A 13,990-nucleotide genomic window follows, 5' to 3' on the forward strand; every position below is an offset into this window, starting at 1 on the left:
TCAAACAAAACAAATTCAAGTGAAATCAGTCAAAACAAGACAGTGAACACAATATAGGACTTCAAATTAAGTTAATAGGAAATAAAAAATGGTTGCCATAGTATATCCTGCTATTTTTGGAGGGTCTTGTGCATGCTGGGCAAGTGCTGTACCACTGAGCTACACCTCTGACCAAACATCTTCATCTTTACTTGTACGGTTTAGTATTGTTAAGTGCATTCACATTGTTTTACAATCAGTCTCCGCAGCTCTTTATCTTACCCACCTGAAACCATACCTATCAAATAACAACCTTTTTAACAACCTTTGGTTTTTCCTTCCTTCAATCCTCTGGCGACTAGTACTTTCTATTTTTGTGAATTTCTCAAAGGTACTTGTCATTTCTGGCTAGTTTTTACCCTTGATAAATAATGTAGTGTCCTATAGCTTCGTTCATAGCATGTTACAGTATTTTTTTTTAATTTTTTGTGTGTTGAACCCAGGCTTCACCTATGCTACACAAGTGCTCTATGACTGAGCCAAGTCACCTAGCCTCAAACTTTCTTTTAATATTCCATTGTATGTATATACCATATTTTATTTATCTATTCATTCACTGACATTTGGGGTTTTTTTGTACCGGGGATCAAACTCACGACCTTGGGCATACCATGCAGGTGCTTGTGCCACTGGCCCATTCATTGACATTTGAATTGTTTCCATTTTTTGGCTGTATTTTCTTCAGTGTTACAGTTTTAGCTCTTCCATTTAGGTCTTTGTTTTAATTTTGGTATATGTTAGAATGTAAGGGGCTAGTTAACTGTTTTCTTTTGCATTGACTATCCAGTTTTTTTAGCACCATTGGTGAACAAAATGAATTCCTCCAGGTTCTTGTGTGTTCAAGTAGTTTCTTCTTATTGTTAATACTGTTCCATGGTAGGTACTACTATCACATTTGGTTTAGTAACCTTTGAAGAACATTTTAATTTCCAATTTTGGGCTATTATGAACAAAGCTATTTTATATTCTTTTTCTGTTTGGATAGATACATGAAAGTGGAATTGCTGAGTGACGATACAGTAATTCCTTGTTTAACCTTTGGAGAAACGTTTTCTGCAGGGGTTATATTATTTTACATTTTTGTCAGCAATGTGGAAATGTATTCAGGTTTCACTACATGTTCAACAATGTTTGTTATTTCCTTTTTTTTAATGGCCCACTTAGGTATTATGTGTTCTCTCACTGGTTTTAATTTGCTTTTTATTCTTTTTTTGAGACAGGGTCTCACTATGTCGTTAAGGCTGGCTTTGAGCTCACTGTGTTGCCCAGGCCAGCTTCACACTCACAGTGATCTTCCTGTCTTAGCCTCCCAAGTGCTGAGTAATTTATATTTTTCTAAGCAGGTATTGTGTTATGTGACTGCAGTCACATTTACTGGGTAGGCTGTGGCAGGAGGATCTCCTGAGCCTAGGCTTTCTGCACCAGCCTGGACAAAATAGTGAGACCTCAACTCAGAAAAAAGAAATTATTTGCATTTTTCTAACCACTAAGGATGTCTTTTCATTTGGTTTTTTTTAACCTAGATAGCTCTTCTGTACATTGCTTTTTTTCCACTTGTAATTTGCTTTGATGTACATTGTTTTTAACTGCTTGATTTTTTTTTTTTTTTGAGACAGAATCTCTCTATGCAATCTAAGCTGGCCTCGAACTTACTATGTAGCCCAGGCTGACATTGAGGTAGGATTGTGGCAATCCTACCTCAACTTCTCAAGTGCTGGGATTGTGGATGTGCACCTCCATGCCCAGCAAAATTGCTTGGGGTGTGTGTGTGTCTATTAGAGATTGAACCCAGAGCCTCACACTTGCCAAGATACTGTGCTATATCCCTAGGCCAAGGGTTCTTTTTCTACATGAATCCTTTATTATCTAGATGATTTTCAGAGCTCCCAGTCTGTGGCTTGTCTTCTAATTGTTTTAACAAAGACTTACGAACTGGGCATGGTGATGCACACCCTGAAGCGCAACACACTGTATGCTGAGGGAGGAGGATCACCACCAGTTTGAGGGCAGCCTGGACTATAAAGAGAATTCAAGGTCTGCCTGAACAACATAGCAAGATCCTGTCTCAAAAAAGCCAAAACACAACAAAAAATGTCTTATGAAGAGCAAAAGTTCAACTTGTCAGCATTCTTTCTCTTTTGGTTTGTTTTGGTTTGATTTTTTGTTTGGTTTTGAGACAGGGTCTCACTGTGTAGTTCAAGGTGGCCTTGAACTCACCCGGTAGCCCAGACTGGCCTCCAACTTGCCTTGATCCTCCTACCTCAGTTTCTGAATGCCGGGATTGTAGGCATGCACCACCATACCTGTCCTCTTTTGTTACTTTTGGCTTTGGTGTTACACCTAAGAAATTTTTGTCAGACCCTCAGTTACAAGAATTTTTCTGTGTTTTCTATTATATTTTTAATTTTTTTGTGTGTGTCAACTGCAAGAGAGCACGTGAAAGAGAAAGTTGCATTCTATAGATTTTAACCTTTAGATCCAATTTGAGAGCTGGAGATGTAGATCAGTGTTAGAGTACTTGGCCAGCATGAAAGAGGCCTTAGGTTAAATTCCTCATACACATATGCAGAATAGACTGAGTTTGCTGATATATGCCTGTAAACCTAGCACTCTGGGAGGCTGAGAAAGAAGAATTGCAAGTTTAAATTCAGTCTAAGAACTTAGTGACTTAGACTCTGTCTCAAAAAAATATGTAGATCCAGTTTGAGTCATTTCGAGGTAGTTACAAGGTACAGATTAAGGTTCTTTTTTACCATGTGACTGTCCCTTGTTTGCACCCCGAAGAGCTGAATGATCTCTCTTAAAACAAAAATTTGATTATGTAACTTTCCTATCCAGAAACTTTCTCTGTCTTCTATCTCATCCTTTTTTTTTTGATAGGGTTTATACAGTCCAACCTGACCTTAAACTCATGGTAGTCCTCCTGCCTCCATCTTCAAGTGTTGGGATTGCAGGCATGTGCCACCATGTCCAATTCATTTTTTTAAAAAAGATATTCTTGATATGATTTACAAAGCTCTACATGATTCCATCTCCTGTCATTGCCTGTCTGTAACCATTAAACGTACTGAAATTTGTTTTCTGAATTTCTTTCTCCTGCCTTTGAGAGTTTTTAAACAGTTACCCCTTTACCCGAAATACTTTTGTTTCTGTATTATATGAACTTCATCTGCAAATTGTATTCTTCTAGAAGCTTCCCGACTTTTGGGGGAGGGTTTTTTTTTTTGAGACAGGATCCCCTTGTGTAGTTCAGAGTGGCCTGGAGCTTACTGTGTAACTCAGGCTGGCCTCGAACTCATGGCGATCCTCCTGCCTCAGCTTCCCAAGTGCTGGTGTTACCAGTGTACAACATCATGCCCTTGATCCTGACTCTGGATCTTATTCTCTGGGTTCAGATCGGATGATTATCCTTCCCTTCTTTGTGTGCATATTGTATCTCTTCCTTCCTTTTTTTTTTTTCCTTTTTGAGACAAATACTAGCTATGTAGTTCAGGCTGGTCTTGAACTCAAAATGATCCTGTACCTCAGCCCCCAAATATGTACATCTGGCCCACATCTACTTTCATCATGGTGCTGATCATGTAGTATTATTGAACTTGTTGTTTTCCCTCACCTCAGAATAAGGTCCATGAAAAAGTAATCCCTATCATATAGTAGTTATTCAATAACCATTTGCTAAAGGAGTAAATGTCTATAAAAAGAAGCACAAGATGAGGTCAGAGTGAAGCTAGAAGTATCTTGATTGTTTTCAGTGTACAGAAATGATAGATATTTGAGGAGATAAATTTAATCTAAAACATTACACAATACATAGATATATCCAAACATCATGATACCCCATTAATTTATGCAGCTTTTTATTATATATCAGTTAAAAATAAAACATCTTATACTTTTGAGATGAAAATGAAAAGTTAGTGGAAGAATTGCGTAAATTAACAATTATTTTGATTAGCCTTCATAATTAAATCTTGAATAGAGAGTTAACCATTTTCTAGCCAATCAGGTATATTTCTTTTCTTTCCCCTGTGCTGAGGATCAAACCCAGGGCCTCATACAGGTCATGTGTGCTTTTGACTAGTCTGTGTAGATAAGCACATTGACCCCTTATTTTAATTCTCAAATGTTTTTGTAGGTTCATTAATACTTTTTTTTTTTTTTTATCGGTACCAGGGATTGAACTCACAACCACCTGCTTGCAAGGCAGGTGCTTATGCCACTGAGCTAAATCCCCAGCTCCGGTAAATACTTTTTGACCAGACCAGTGACAGAGGTAGAATGGGCATTGGTTTAATGCTACTAGATTTGGGACCAGTGCTTTTGAAAGCAAACTATATTTTAAAGAATCTACCTGAACAATTAGATAATCCAATGCAGTTATCCTTCTAGCTGTGAGCATGGTGAATATGGGGGCAATACTATGATTGAGAGTGCTCATTCACTTAAGTTTTAGGGATATAGGGCTGAAAGGCACCACTATTCTTTTTTTCGGTACCAGGGATTGAACTCATGACTACCTGCTTGCAAGGCAGGCGCTTATGCCGCTGAGCTAAATCCCCAGCCCCAACACCACCATTCTTATTCTTTAACCTGGTTGAACTCTTGATTTCTATTTAATATCATGATTTGATTTCTATTTAATACCATGTTTTAAGTACCACAGGGAAGAAGAAAGCTGAGTACTACATAGCCATTAAGAAAGTATGAAATTATTCATTGTAATTATTCTACCTTTCTAGGTAATGGCTAAACATAGAACAGTGGTTTCTTATATCCCTCAAAATTTTTTTTATACAGGTTCGTACTGCTCCTTGGAACACCACAAGAGCTTTCATTGCTGCCATGAAGGGCAAGTGTCTACTGGAGGTGACTGGGGTGGCAGATCCCACAGGTTGTGGTGAAGGATTCTCCTACGTGAAAATTCCAAACAAACCAACACAGCAGAAGGTAAGATTGTCTGGATTTCTAGGAGGAGAAAATTTAAAAAGTACTTAGAAGTGGAGATGGTGTGGAGGATCTGGAAAGCAATGGAATTGGTAGAATGAGTTAGACACCTAATATGAATAGTTCAACTTCTTAGTGCTGGGTATGGTGATACACACTTGAAATTCCAGCACTCTAGGAGGCTGAGGCAGGAGGGAATCACAAGTTCAAACGTAATCTGGGCAATTTAGGGATTTAGTAAGACCCTGTCTCAAAATAAAATGTAAAAAGGGCTGATGATGTAGTTCAGTAAAAGGGCCTGGCTTCAAACTCCAGTTCAACTTTAGGATACTAACTGGGTTTTGTTTGAGGTAGGATGATAAAGAACCTCAGCCAGTAAAGAAGACAGTGACTGGAACAGATGCAGATCTTCGTCGCCTTTCTCTGAAAAATGCCAAGCAACTTCTGCGTAAATTTGGCGTGCCTGAGGAAGAGGTGGGTGTGGAAGAGGGAAACTTGGGAACTCTTGGAAGCTTTGAGTATGGGGGGAGAGGCTAGCAGGCAGTTGTAAGGAACTATCTAGAGAACTTTGTGGTATGGATTATGATAGGTTCTAGATACTTTTCAGGAGTTACCTTTCTTGAAACTTTTCTGTTTACTCTGCTTTGGATAATTTTTGTTTTATCTGTCACTAATCACATACCTCATTTTGTCCTTTAAAATCCCTAATACATATATTTTAATTTGTGCATATGTCTCATAGATTAAAAAGTTGTCCCGCTGGGAAGTGATTGATGTAGTGCGCACAATGTCAACGGAACAGGCCCGCTCTGGAGAGGGCCCCATGAGTAAATTTGCCCGTGGATCAAGATTTTCTGTTGCTGAACATCAAGAGCGTTACAAAGAAGAATGCCAACGCATCTTTGACCTACAGAACAAGTATGTTATTTTAATGTACTGCAGAAAATTCAAGCTGGAAAGGAGAAAGGTCCCAGATACTGTTTAGTTCAGTTTTATTTTTGTGATGTTGAGGATTGAACCCAAACGCTTGGACATGCTAGGCAAGTTCTCTGCTATCAAGCTACATCTGCAGCCTCTGTTCCCTGTTTTATAATGAAGAGAAGATCACTTAAGAATATGACTAGGTAATCTGGTATCTGAGATACTACTGTAGTATATTTTTATTATAGTGCTGCTAGAATGCCTGTTCCCTTGAAAACAGTTTGGCATAAATTGTGTGAATGTCAAGAATTGATAGGCTTGAGGTCTAGGTTCCAGGGCAACTCTTACTGTCTTCTTGGTCTGGACCTCACAGCTGTGTAACAACAGTAACAGGTGACAGAGGTTTTTTTCTGAAAGCTTAGTTGTGAGATAAATAGTGATGTGCCATTAAAAATGAGCATTGTAAAAAAATTTTTTTTAAGTGACTGGTATGCTGGTATCTCACCTCTCCAGGAGTTGTACAAGTTATAGCAATGTTGTAAACTTTCCTCATTGACTAAATATCTGTGAAAACTATTAATAAAGTTTTCCTATAAAGGGTCCTATGGTACTTCTTAGTGGATTTTTATTTATTTATTGTTTTGTTTTGTTTTGTTTTGTTTTGTTTTGTTTTGAGACAAGGACTCACTGTGTAGTGCAGGCTGGCCCTGAACTAGCTTATGTATCCCAGGCTGGCCTTGAACTCACAGCAATCTTCCTGCCTCAGTCTACCAAGTACTGGAATTATAGGCATGTGCCACCATGCCCAGCTTCTTAGTGGACTTTGAGTATGCTTTTTTAAGGTTGATTCTCCAGTTTTCTACTTTTGCCTACAACCCTGTTCTCTCTAGCTGTCTCTATACTTTTGTGGTTTTCTTTGTCTTAATTTAATATTTTTTAGGGTTTTGTCATCAACTGAAGTCTTATCAACTGACACAGACAGCAGCTCAGCTGAAGACAGTGACTTTGAAGAAATGGGAAAGAATATTGAGAACATGTTGCAGAACAAGAAAACCAGTTCTCAGCTGTCACGTGAACGTGAGGAGCAGGAGCGGAAGGAGCTACAGAGAATGCTACTGGGTAAGGATAGTGACTTCACAGAGGTAAAAAAAAAGGATCAAAAAGCATAAGATGTTTAGTGTGGTAGTACATACCTGTAATCCCAATGCTCAGGTGGCAGAGAAGCAAGAGGATCACCAGCCTGGGCTACCTAGTGAGCTCAAAAGCAGTCTGTACTACATAGTGAGATCTTGTCTCAAAAAAATACAAATTTTGAGAAATACATAGTAGGCCTTAATATTCTGGACATGTATTTATGATGTCATTTTTCTTCTCTGGGTACTCACTTGGGTGTTTTTATCATCAACTTCTTGCTTGGAATTTTCTATTGCCCTGTTACTGAGAGAAATCAGAATGTAACTGCTACTTCTCTATTTCCTCTTGCAGACATGTAGTTCTTTGAGGATTTTTGGTAACTTTTGTGTTTATAAAGATGAAAACTAACAGTGGTAAAATGAAACCAGGAAAGGACAAGTCAGTCTTGTTGGACTGAGCTGGTAGTGACTTTGATGCCTTTTTTTTTTTTGGGGGGGGGGGATCCTGAGGATCAAACTCATGACTTTAAGTTTGCCAGGCAGGCACCAGGCCACTGACCTTTATCCCCAGCCCCTGGTGCTTTTTTTTTTTTTTTTTTTTTTTTTTTTTTTTTTTGGTGCCGGGGATCAAACTCACGACCTCACATTTGCCATGCTGCTGAGATAAAGCCCTGGGCCCTCCCCCCATGCTTTCTTTAAAGTCATAGTTCTGTGGCATGTTGAATTCAATGTCTCCATTCAACACCAAGAAAACAGCCACTTAGGTGGAAGGAGAAATGTTTAGAAATCTCTTTCTGCCTTGCAGTAGCAGGCTCAGCAGCATCAGGAAACAATCACAGGGATGATGATACAGCTTCTGTGACTAGCCTTAACTCCTCTGCCACTGGTCGCTGTCTCAAGATTTATCGCACATTTCGAGATGAAGAAGGGAAAGAGTATGTTCGCTGTGAGACAGTCCGAAAACCAGCTGTCATAGATGCCTATGTGCGTATACGCACCACAAAGGATGAGGAATTCATGTGAGTTTTGTTTACCACTTTCAATTATGATAGTGAGAATAATAATGGAGAAGAGATCATTGCTTGAGTTTTAGGTACAGGATTCTGCATAGTTGTCCCTAGAAATCTATCATAATTGGGAATCATATATATCTTTGGGTTTGAACAGAGCCATATCACCAGGAAAATTCATGTTTGCTACAAAATAAAGGCATATCATATTTTGCCAGTGTTTTTTGCATTTGGCTGTTTGGTTTGTAAAGTTAGGGATTGCTTAGTACTTATTATAAGAAGTAACTATGCAAGGTAGAAATGTAATAGGCCCATGAGGAGATGAGAATGCATTAGGACTGTGGCTGAAGGCACTTCTGAAGATTAAAATTCAGTGTTTTATATACCTCCCTAAAGGATGAATGGAGACTTGGGATTATTGATGTCACCCTTTTGAGATTTTCCATTACCCTATTAGGGGTGGGCCATCCTCCCCCACCTACTAAGACTAAGACCACTAGGACTAAGACTAAAAACAAGACGTAACACATAGGTTATTGGCCAAGGTTAATGATGTCACCCATATACCCTTGCTACCATTAGATCAATGTTGCCTAAGCAACTATACTTGTAATTTTAATTGATTGATCATAATTTTGACCTACATTGTACCTGCCTTATGATTTTGCTCTTATAAAACTTCCTTTGAGAGAGAGGCTCATTGGCAACCCATGTAGGACACCTCCTGTCTCAGGAGCTATTCCTTTTCACAAATAAATTTTCCTACTCTTAAAAAAAAGTAATTATTCAGATGAAGGGCTGACTAGCAAGAGTGTTGAGAATGACAGATACTCCCTTTTATTTCAGCCTGGTTGATTATTTTAATTCTGTGATGTTAGCTATTAGGACAGTTTTCTTGGTTTAGGTTTCTTATGGTCCTATGATCTTTCCCCTTCTCTTCAGTCGAAAATTTGCCCTTTTTGATGAACAGCATCGAGAAGAGATGCGAAAAGAGCGACGGAGGATTCAAGAACAGTTAAGGAGGCTTAAGCGGAACCAGGAAAAAGAGAAGCTTAAGGGTCCCCCTGAGAAGAAGCCCAAAAAAATGAAGGAGCGTCCTGATCTAAAAGTAAGTGTAATGTGGGATAAATCACAACTAACAAAACAAAACAAAACAAACACTAACAAAACCAAGCAAGCATACCTTTTTCCTTAGCTTGCTTTCTTTCTTCTTTCTTTCTTTCTTTCTTTATTGCCTTTTTGAGACAGGGTCTCCCTATGCTGTTCAGGCTGGCCTTGGGCTCACTTTGTAGCCCAGAATGGTCTCCAGCTTGCAACAATCCTCCTGCCTCAGCCTCCCGATTGATGGGATTATAGGAGTATGCCACCATACCCGGATTTCCTTAGTTTTCATTATCCTCCCTTACTGAGAATGACAGCGGTATTGTGGGAAGCTAGTTTGCATTGCTGTGGCAATTTGGATGTTATCAGTGATAGTGTGAGTGGTTCCACTGCCACCAGACCCAGCCTGGTGTCACTGTTTTCATCAGATGTCATTTATACTTTATTTGAAAAAAATTTTTTTTTGCCTTGGAATTGTCTGTTGCCCTGTTAGAGGAAGCAGAATAAAACCGCTGGTAAAATCTAGGGGCTCATGTATGTTAGGCAAGCATGCTACCATTAAGCTATATCTCCTGCTTTTTAAAAAACTACACATATTTTAAAAAGCAACAATCCAGGCACCATGAGACACACTTGTAATCCCAGCTCCTCAGGAAGCTGAAGCTGGAGGATGACAAGTTTGAAGGGCCAGGGATAAAAGCTCAGTGGCATAGCACCTGTCTGACAAGTTTGAGACCAGCCTGGGCAGTGATCTCAAAATAAAAAATGAGGGCTGGGGTCGTAGTTCAAGAGTGTCCCCGGGCTCAATTCCCAGTATTATGGGCAAAAGGCAACAAAACTAAAACATATAGGATTTAAATTGTTTTGTACTTAGGGAGGACTTCTGCATGGTGGTACATGTCTAGTCCCAGCATTCTGGGAAACTGAGGTAGAAAGATTGCAAATTCAATCCCAATCTAGGCACTTTAGTGATTTAGCAAGATCCTATCTCAAAAGATAAAAGGGCTTAGAATATAGATTAGTGTGAAGGCTCTGGGTTTAATCCTCAGTACCAAAACAAAACAAACAAAAAGCAATTTAGGACTTTAGGCATTACTGTGCAGTGTGACTGTAAAGGGCACCATAAGATGAAGCCACTGTGGTACAGTGGAAAGAGCCATGAATTTGGAAACAAGATCTGGATTCAGTTCTGGTTTGCCACTTAGTAGCTTGGTGACCTTATCTGTCTAAACCTGTTTTCTATAAAATAATAGTCTCTCACCAGGTGTGGTGGCTCACACCTATAATCCCAGCACTTGGGAGGCTGATGCAGGAGGATTGTTTCAAGTTCGAGACCAGCCTGTGCTACAAAGTGAGCTCAAGGCCAGCCTGAACTGCATAGAGAGACACTTGTCTCAAAAAGAAAAATAAATAGTCTGTCACAGTATTGTATTAAAGTAAGTCATGGAAAGCACTTTTTGTATTCAACAAATGTAATATGCAATTAACATGTACTTAAGTCATTAAATGTTTAATGTTCCTTTATATATGTGATATTAGATTATTGTGATATGAAGTTGGTCCCATTTTATAATGAAACTGAGTTGTAGTATACCAGAGCCACTTGATTGAAAAACTGAGACGGAGATTTGATACCATTGAGCCTTTTCCTTTTTAACTATGAAATTCTACCTTGGATAGCTCATTGTGCTTGGATGTCAGTTACCATTGACCTGCAGATTTAATATTTCACAGTTCATCAAAATCTTTTTGGTTTTATTCCTCACTTGATTTTTTTTTTAAAGAAATATTTAGTCTCTGGATTTTATCTTTTATGTGTCATTTCCATTATTAGACTTTTGTCCAGTGGCATCTATATAGATGTATAACCATTCTATTGGAATGAAAGTTCTGAAACTGTCCTTGTTTCTCTTTTGCCTTTACTTTTTCTTCATCTGCTTACCTCTGACATATTTTAGCCTGCTTATATCTTGATATGTTGATATTTTTCCTTTTATAGCTAAAATGTGGAGCATGCGGTGCCATTGGGCACATGAGGACAAACAAATTCTGTCCCCTTTATTACCAAACAAATGCTCCACCTTCCAATCCCGTTGCCATGACAGAGGAACAGGAAGAGGAGTTGGAAAAGACAGTCATTCATAATGATAATGAAGAACTTATCAAGGTTGAAGGGACCAAGATTGTCTTGGGGAAACAGTTAATTGAGAGGTAAGAGCAGCAGGAAATTGTATGGGAGAGATATGTTAGAGGCTGATGATTTTGGGGAGTGGCAGGGATAGATGTGATAGTGTTCTCTGAAGTGGAACTGATACAAGAACTTTGGAGTTTGCGCAATAATGTTTGCCAGTAATGAAAATAGCAACATTCACTAGGTTGTACTACTTGCCCTGGGGCATGTTACCTAACATTTCTGTCTTAGTTTGTAGATAAAAATAAAACCACTCTTTACCAGCTTAGTTAATGAGGTATGATGAGAGGGTAAAGTACAATATTTCAGTGCCTGGCATATAGTAGATGCCAGTAGATGTTAATTCTCTTTTCCTATTCTGCTTCTAGGCATTTGTAATAATTGCAGGATCCCTAATGTCTGTTCTAATAGATTGTCCAAAAAGGTTGAGAAAACAAAAACTATATATACATATGTCTTTTAGCCTCAGGGAGTTTGACAATAAAATGGAGAAGTTTTAGGATTTTTCTTGCTTAGTTTGAAAATTCCAAACCTATAAAAAAGTTGAAAGAAAACAATTTTGCTGGCCACAGTGGTACATACCTGTAATCCAAGCATGTGGAAGGCTGATGCAGGAAGATCACGTATGGCTAGCATGAACTACATAACAAAACCCTGTCTCAAAAACACCAAAATACCTGCAATCCCAGCACTCAAGAGGCTGAGACAAAAGGATCCTTGCAAGTTCAAGACGAGCCTGAGCTACACAAATGAGCTTAAGGGAAGAAAACCCTGTGCAGAAAGAAGCCAGACAACACACACTTGTGTGAACCACCAGATAGTTTAATAGGCAAAAATTTCAAAGTAGTTTTTTTTTTTTTTTTTTTTTGCTTTTTCGTTTTTACCGGTACCAGGGATCGAACAGGCACTTATGCCACTGAGCTAAATCCCCAGCCCCCAAAGTAGTTATTATTAATAAGTTCAAAGAACTAAGTTAAATTATGAGTAAAGTGAACAGTAAGGTGAATATACAGTAAGGTGATTATGCATATAATCCCAACACTCTGGGAGGCTGAGGCAGGAGCTGGGTGTGGTGGCATACACCTGTAATCCCATCAGGAGGCTGAAGCAGGAGGATTATTGCCAGTTTGAGATCAGCCTGGACTATACAGTGAGCTCAAGTTCAGCCTGAATGACATGGAAAGACCCTGTCTCAAAAAGAATAAATAAATAAATAGTTTTTTAAAAAACACCAAAAAAAAAGAAGAAAGAACACAATACACTAGTCTTCTAAATTTAGTAGTTCACTCATTGATGATTGCTCCCTCAGTTATTTCACTGAGGGTTAAAAAAGGTGGGTTTTCTAAATCCAACATTTCTCAACAATAGCTGGAATTTTTCTACAAAGAAAAGCTTCTATCTTTCCCTTAAAGTATTACTATGGGTTCTGAAATTTTTCCTTTAATTTAGTGTACTATAATTAGCATCTTTTGGTTTTTTTGTTTTTTGAGAAAAGGTCTCATTATGTAGTTAAGCCTGTCCTTGAGCTCACTGTTAGCCAAGGCTGACCTTGAACTCATAGCGATCTTCCTAAGCCTCCCAAGTGCTAGGATTATAGGCATGTGCCACCACTCCTGACAACATCATTAATTTTGGTGTCTAATGTCCTAAATTTGACTTAAAGCCAAATCCTGTATTCTTTTGAAATGACCCTATAAATCTTTGAGAATGTCTGCTTCCTGGAACTGTGGATTTTCCTTGTCTTAGACCTAGAACCAGCTGTTTCTCTTAAGGAACCTTGTTCTTTTTTTGGAGGGAATGGTATTTAGAGGTATTTTAGATCTGATCTTACCATTGAGATGTCATTATTTCTAAGCTTTTTTGGTGAACAGAACTAGGAAATATATGTTTGTTTTAGTTTAGTTTATTAGTATATGCATATAGTATATAATGTTTATATTCCTTGGGGGAAGTTTGTCTCTCTCTTCCCCATCTCTCAATCCCCCTTTGTTGGTACATGCTTACATTGCTTGTGTGGAGTTGATATGTAACACAACTTAATTCCTTTTATTATCCATGCTATAAAAATTTTATTAATTGCAGTGCTGATGAAGTTCGCAGAAAATCTCTGGTTCTTAAGTTCCCTAAACAGCAGCTTCCTCCCAAGAAGAAACGGCGGGTTGGAACTACTGTTCACTGTGACTATTTGAATGTGAGTGTCTACATTGCCTCTTTCTAATCAGATAGGGTTTCATTAAGGTCTCTCTCCTTCTGTGACATGGCTTTGACAACCTGAGGTACTCCTTGTAAACTTTCCCTAAGCATTATGCATGTTATTCACTATATGATTTCTGAATATATCTACACAGAAAATGTTCAGTTTTTGGTCAAAAGCATTATGATTCCTTGTTTCTTAGAGACCTCATAAGTCCATCCACCGGCGCCGAACAGACCCTATGGTAACACTGTCATCCATCTTGGAGTCTATCATCAATGATATGAGAGATCTTCCAAATGTGAGTTCATTGCATCAAATATGTACAGTTGGGATAGCAAGGCCTTTTTGTTTTACCTGTGATTTCAGATATATAGAGGGCAATAGCATACTTCCTGATTTTTTGGGATATAGTTTTTTGGTGTTTGTTTTTTGTTGTAGTTGTTTTCAGTAGTTT

At 38.5% G+C, this 13,990-nt stretch overlaps 1 protein-coding gene across 5 annotated transcripts in view; it reads left to right on the top strand.

Moving 5' to 3' along the window:
* Taf1 (TATA-box binding protein associated factor 1) overlaps positions 1–13,990 on the top strand; it is a 66,679-nt gene that overhangs the window by 21,687 nt on the left and 31,002 nt on the right. For all 5 annotated transcript variants that reach the window (XM_063246072.1, XM_063246073.1, XM_013153674.3 and 2 more), the window contains exons 19-27: positions 4,837–4,986; positions 5,338–5,457; positions 5,726–5,901; positions 6,845–7,023; positions 7,843–8,056; positions 8,990–9,155; positions 11,148–11,359; positions 13,422–13,530; positions 13,736–13,834. In XM_063246072.1, the coding sequence (XP_063102142.1) occupies positions 4,837–4,986; positions 5,338–5,457; positions 5,726–5,901; positions 6,845–7,023; positions 7,843–8,056; positions 8,990–9,155; positions 11,148–11,359; positions 13,422–13,530; positions 13,736–13,834 (1,425 nt within the window). The remainder of the gene's footprint in view (positions 1–4,836; positions 4,987–5,337; positions 5,458–5,725; positions 5,902–6,844; positions 7,024–7,842; positions 8,057–8,989; positions 9,156–11,147; positions 11,360–13,421; positions 13,531–13,735; positions 13,835–13,990) is intronic.

This window comes from Cavia porcellus, unplaced genomic scaffold (assembly GCF_034190915.1).
Source record: "Cavia porcellus strain 051 isolate PalLab524CR breed Dunkin Hartley unplaced genomic scaffold, mCavPor4.1 scaffold_3, whole genome shotgun sequence".
NCBI classification, from domain to species: Eukaryota; Metazoa; Chordata; class Mammalia; order Rodentia; family Caviidae; genus Cavia; species Cavia porcellus.